The following is a 5504-nucleotide window of genomic DNA, read 5'->3' as shown; positions in this document are numbered from 1 at the left end:
GGAGGCAGGAGCCTCCAGGCAGCATGGCCTCAGGGCACTGCCTTTCCCTGCCTCCTGTGCCCTGCAGGATGTCGGGCTGTGGATGGATGACTCACCCTTGTGCCACCTGGCCGTGCCCCAGCAGGAACAAAGCGCCCTATTTATTTACCCACGGGGCCCAGACTGTGTCACAACAGCCACCTCCTCCTTCCCCTCCGTCACCAGGGGTGGGCACCTCCCTGCACCCCATCCCTGGCTCTGATGCTGCCCTGGCACAGGATTCCTTGCTTCACTCTGGCGCATCCATGCCCCCCAGTGCAGCCTTCCCAAGGAAGATGGATGGTGCTGGGACACTGCCAGGAGCTGGGCAGCCCCCCCAGGCCGTGTCAGCTGCCTCCTCACCCCATCAGGGTTTTACCTCCAGTGAGGGCTGTGCTCCCAGGTGGCCCCGGCAGCTCTCATCTGGAAGCAGCAGTGGTTTGGGGGTGCTGGATGGGTGTGGGGCAGCCAGTCCAGGGCTCTTTGCAGGAGTTAAGGCCGGGTTCAGCAGCAGTGTTGGGGCAAAGACACCCAGAACACACCTTTGGGCTGCGGGACCCATGAGAGCTGTGACAATACTGGGAGGTGTCCAGCACTCAGCAGTGCCCCAGTCCAGTGTGACACAGGTGGGGTGTCCCTGGGGGCCAAACCACTTCTTAGAGGCTGGGGAGGAGGACAGGGGTGCCATGAGTGGCCTGATTTATGTGTGGCGACAGATAATTATGGCTCTTTCATCATCTGTCAGGCAAACGGGCCCAGCAGAGCCCTACAACACATTTCTGGCTCCCCACCTCAGCCCATAAATCTCGCCAGCACATGGTGATAAATCAGCAGGGACCGGGGGAGCAGGGCCTGGGTGGGCGTTCCTGCTGACCTCCCACCCTGTAATGGGCACCTAGGTAGGAAGCGACCAGGACGAGGTGGGGATGGCCCAGTGGGATGCACTAATTACAGGTGGCATCTGGTGCCCCGTGATTTATAGTCTGGTCTTGCCCGCTTCCAGGAGCTGGGCCTGGATCCCTGCAGCCAGGGCTGCCCAGAGCTGAGACACTGAGAACCCCTGGCAGCTCTCCCCAGCCAGCTCCTGGGGGCTGGGGGCAGGATGGGGGCACCTTTGGGACTGCTCCTTCTGCCCCTCCCTCTGCCCAAGCATCACCCAGCTGGGACTGGCTTTGTGCCCAGCTCAGCCTCCTCCGTGTCTGTTCTGTACTGCACCTCCTGACCTCCCACACCAGCAGAAACATTCCCATGGCAAGGATCTGTGCTGCTTAGCTGGGTTTTAGACAGGCACGTCTCTAAGTGGGTCTGACATCCATGTCCTGCTGGCATTCAAGCATCCTGAAGACCCCCTTGCTCTTGAGCTGAGCTCACCTGGTAAGTCAGTGGTCGGGGAGCCTCCACTCCTGGGCAGAACAAGACTGGGTGGTGAGAAGGATGCTGGGGAGAACAAGAGGGCCATAGTGAGTACAGGTGAGCGCTCAAAAATATTTGCTTCACCTCCCTTTGAAGTCCTGGTGCCTCAACCTCCCCTCTCCCTGAGGCCCTGGCTCCTGATTTATTGGGTTCCTGGAGGAGAGGCACCTAAATTAGCTCAGGCTTCAAAGAGCCAAGAGAGGAGACGGGCAATAGACAAATAACCCCCCGCTAATTGTGGCTATTGATCAAACATGAGCCAGGACGATCAGATAGGAAGGGATGGATCAAGGGGGGCACATTCTCCAGGGGCTCTGCTTTCGCACCAGTCACCCCAACAATTTGTCAGACCCGCTCCTGGGCTGTTTTTCAAAGCATTACCTGTCACACAGGAAGGCATTTAGTGACTGGTTGCTAATGAGATGATGGGCAAACACACGTGGCTGTCCCTCACTGCTCTGAGGGTGGGGACCTGGCTCTGCCCATGGCCTCCGGACCTGCTGCACCTGGGAAGTCCCTCGTCCCACCAGCTTGTGGATTCAGGAAACAAGGGGCTGCTTTCAGCATCGTTTTCCCCAAGTAAGTGCCGGTCAGGCATGTCAGCCCAGACAGCTCTGCCCCCAGGCTCCTGCTCTGCTTCGAAGGGACAGGAAGGCTCTGGATGCAGGTAGCACTTTAGCTCTTTTATCACCTGCCCCAATCCCCCCTGACACATTCCTGCTTCCTGCTCCGCAGGGCAGAGGCATGCCAAGCCCTGCACATTCCTGTACCGATCCCTGACTCCCTGGGGCTGCTCCTTCCCAGGCACCCACCTACCTCAGTGCCCACGGATGCTCCTGGCTCACTGGGGTGAGTGTGGAGCCTCCAGCACCAATCCTGGGGCAGGAGTAATTTTGCCTTCTCCTGCACTCAGCCACAAGACTTGCTCCTCTCTCAGCAGTGTCATCATTCTGTGCCTCAGTTTCTCTTAGCTGGGAAGTAACAGAGATGCTGCAGCACCCATGAGCTGGGGGGAAAGAAGAGCCAGGGTGGTGATGCCCCACAGGGTTCTGTGTCACAGCACCACATAAAACCCAGGGATGACCTGGCCCAGGCTGAGCCACCAGCCCACCCAGCAGAGGGGAGGGCAGAGCAGCACAGGAGAACTCCTGCAGCGCCCAAATTCTTAGCAGAGACTAAAGCAACCACTGCATCTCACTGCAAGCTCTGGGCACCCCAGCACTGATGCCCCATGCTCCAGCCTGGTACCACATGCTCAGGAGCATCCCCAGGGGCAGGAACCAGGCAGGACTCGCCCTGTGACTCTCTGCAAAGCCACACCTGCGGCAGGTGAGGAGGGTCGGGGGAGCCACGTGATGAGCCCTGTCCTGTAGTGGGGTTTTTTAGAGGCAGCTGTGTGTCCCTGGAGGAGTGTCTCCCACACCTTGCAGGAGGCAGGACCACAGCAGCACCTCTCCCACTCCCCCTCGCCGCTGCCATGTCTGGAGTAGCCGTGGGGAAAGGCACAGAGCCAGAGCCAGACAGCTCGGAGGAGGAGCTGGAAGCGGGGGGCACACCCCAGGCATGCTGTGGGCAGAGTCTGTGGGTCCCCCAGGGCAGGGAAGCAGCCGCCTGCCTGGGGGACACTGAAGGGATGAAGGTGAGGAAGAGGAGCAGGCCGGTGCGCTCCAAGGCCAGGAGGATGGCTGCCAACGTCAGAGAGCGTAAGAGGATTCTGGACTACAACCAAGCCTTCAACGCCCTGCGCCTGGCCCTCAAGCATGACCTCGGTGGCAAAAGGCTTTCTAAAATCGCCACCCTCCGGCGAGCCATCAACAGGATCGCGGCTCTGTCCCTGTCCCTGCACGGCGCCGGGTGCTGCTGGCCCTGCGCCCACTCCGAGTGCCACGGCCGGGCTGGGGTCCCCGCGCAGGAGCCAGGGCTGAAGGGCAGCCGCCCCCAGCTCCCCTGGGAGCCCGGTTCTGCAGGCACACGCTGCCCTCCATCTCCTCTCTGCGCTGAGTTCTCCCCTCAGAGGCAGCTCCATCACTACGAGAGCCCGAAGGAGGATCACTCCATGCCCAGCCCTGCCTGTTGCTCCAGTGGGAACCCCCACCCTGCGCTCCGGGGCACCCGCCAGCAGCGACACACGGGCAGCCTGCAGGACCCCCTGGCCGGGGCAGTCCCCTGGCAGCTGGGCTACTGCCAGAGCTGGGGACACCAGCAGTGCCTCCCCATCCACTGACCTGCATTGCTGGGGTGGCAAGATGGTGCCAGGAAGGTAATGGATCCATGGGACAAATGGAGGGAGTGGGAAGGGAGTGTTGGATGAGAGAGAAGCACTGCAGGATGTGGAGCTTGGCTGCAATGCTGCTGAGAGCTGGGAACCCCCAACAAGCTGTACTGGACCCCAGCGCTGCCCAGGTCTCTGCTCTGTGGGAAAACTGTGGAATGTAGGAAGTCCTCTGGAAGTGCCAGCTCTCTGTTTCTTGTGAGTTCTCACTGTTGCTGATTGCCACTGTTATTTATTCTCTCTCGCTTGCTCTGTGAGAAAATACGAATTACAAACCCAGCACCAGGGCACTGGCTCTTAATATGTGTGGGATGGACAGATGGGCCGTGGGGATCATGCTAAAGCCCCTGGCTGGCTGGTCACTCTGGCTCCCATCGGTGAAGGAGGGGAGCAGGAGCAGGGAAAGGTTAGTGCCCTGGGACTTTTGATGCTAAGCTCATTGGTACAGACGTTTGTGCCTGGCAGATTTGCGAGGCCGTGAGGGGAGACAGATGTCAGCTTTCATAAAACCCACCCATCCAATTGCAGTTTCCTCCTGATCACAGTGAAGTGGCTCTGGTGGGACAGGCCGGTAGCATGTTCCTGGCCGGCCCCCATGGCAGGGAGGAAGGGGGAATTTTACTGGAAAGGTCTCTTTTGTTCCTTCCCTCTGGCTTAGAGAGCTTGGACCAGCTGGGAGGGCTCCCTTCCACCCGAGGCTCAGCAAACTGGAATTGCTGCAGGAATCAGGCAGGGATTTACAGCCACACTTACCACAGCCAGCAGATTTTTGGATTGGACCAATTGCACTGTGTGATTCCCGCAGTGCTGAGCCCCACAGAGCTCCCCCAGCCCCACTGCTCCCACCCCAGTGCTCCCAGCATGGCTGCCAACATAAAAGGGCAGTCTGAGCTCCTTCCCTGCCGAGGGGCACATGCTGGAACAACCATCTCAACCCTCTGCTGTTGTGTGCCAGGCCCTCCCCAGGGTCTCCTCCTCCTTCCTTAATCCCCAGTGGGACAAGGGAGCTGGGCTGGGAGCAGGGGAAAGCTGGCAACAGCCAGGAGAGAGAGCTCTTTGCTCAGCAAAGGAGCCTCTTTAAAGTGCTGATGATATGAGGCATCTTGGCTTCAGCCTCTGACAGGTGTTCCCTTTGCCAGAAGAAGGCCTGCAGCCCTGTCCATGGAAGGAATCCTGCTTCTCCCAGCAGCATCCCTGCTCTGGGTGCTCTCCCTGCTCTGGCTCTCCGTGGAGCAGCACACAGCCCTGCTCTGCCCTGTCAGCAGCCATCACCCGGGGGTTGAGAGCCCAGCAACACCAGCATTCAAGGAAGGTTTAAGTGACACCCTAACTCAGACAGGAAACCCTCCCTCCTCACAGATTTGCATCTCCATGTTTTTCCCCCACCAGCTTTGGTGACCAGCTGAAGTGAGAGATGGAAACAGCTGGTCACAGAGGCAGGAGCGAGGGGGATGCATAACCCCACAAGACCCCCCCCAGAGCTGGGTCACCCCACTGCTCTCAGGTTCACATTTACAAAACATAAATCCTAATTCTACCTGGAGGCTGCAGGATGGAATAAGGCTCTGGGCAGGGCTGGGCAGCAGGTCCCGGCTGGCATCAGGCTCTTTGGGCACCTCTCAGGGAGGCAGAAGGTGCTGGGTGTGCCTCGTAGATGGCACTGACCCAGGGCAGCCCCAGCCCAGCTCTGCAGCGATGAGGGGCATTGTGAGGGTCTGCTCTGTGCCGCACGCCCCCCACCTGCCTGGGGAAGGGCTTTCAGCCAGGAGGGAGGCAGGGGCAGCAGGGCTGTGTGTACCCA

General features: G+C 59.8%; 1 protein-coding gene across 1 annotated transcript; it reads left to right on the top strand.

Moving 5' to 3' along the window:
- The first annotated feature begins 284 nt into the window (after positions 1–284).
- On the top strand, positions 285–3655 carry BHLHA9 (basic helix-loop-helix family member a9). The gene is made up of 2 exons (XM_029961292.1): positions 285–475; positions 2956–3655. The coding sequence occupies exons 1-2, from the start codon at positions 285–287 to the stop codon at positions 3653–3655; spliced, it is 891 nt and encodes a 296-aa protein (XP_029817152.1).
- Positions 3656–5504: the final 1849 nt, after the last annotated feature.

Source organism: Manacus vitellinus, unplaced genomic scaffold (genome assembly GCF_001715985.3).
Source record: "Manacus vitellinus isolate BGI_N305 unplaced genomic scaffold, ASM171598v3 scaffold_32_pilon, whole genome shotgun sequence".
NCBI classification, from domain to species: domain Eukaryota; kingdom Metazoa; phylum Chordata; class Aves; order Passeriformes; family Pipridae; genus Manacus; species Manacus vitellinus.
Note: the sequence above shows the minus strand (reverse complement) of the source record. Positions and strands in the feature narration are given on the sequence as shown.

Excerpts from the sequence above, each read along its gene's own strand:
- BHLHA9 (XM_029961292.1), top strand. The coding sequence starts at position 285 with ATGCCCCCCAGTGCAGCCTTCCCAAGGAAGATGGATGGTGCTGGGACA. Across the intron at positions 476-2,955 it reads GGTTTGGGGGTGCTGGATGG|CTCGGAGGAGGAGCTGGAAG; the intron begins GTGTGGGGCAGC and ends AGAGCCAGACAG.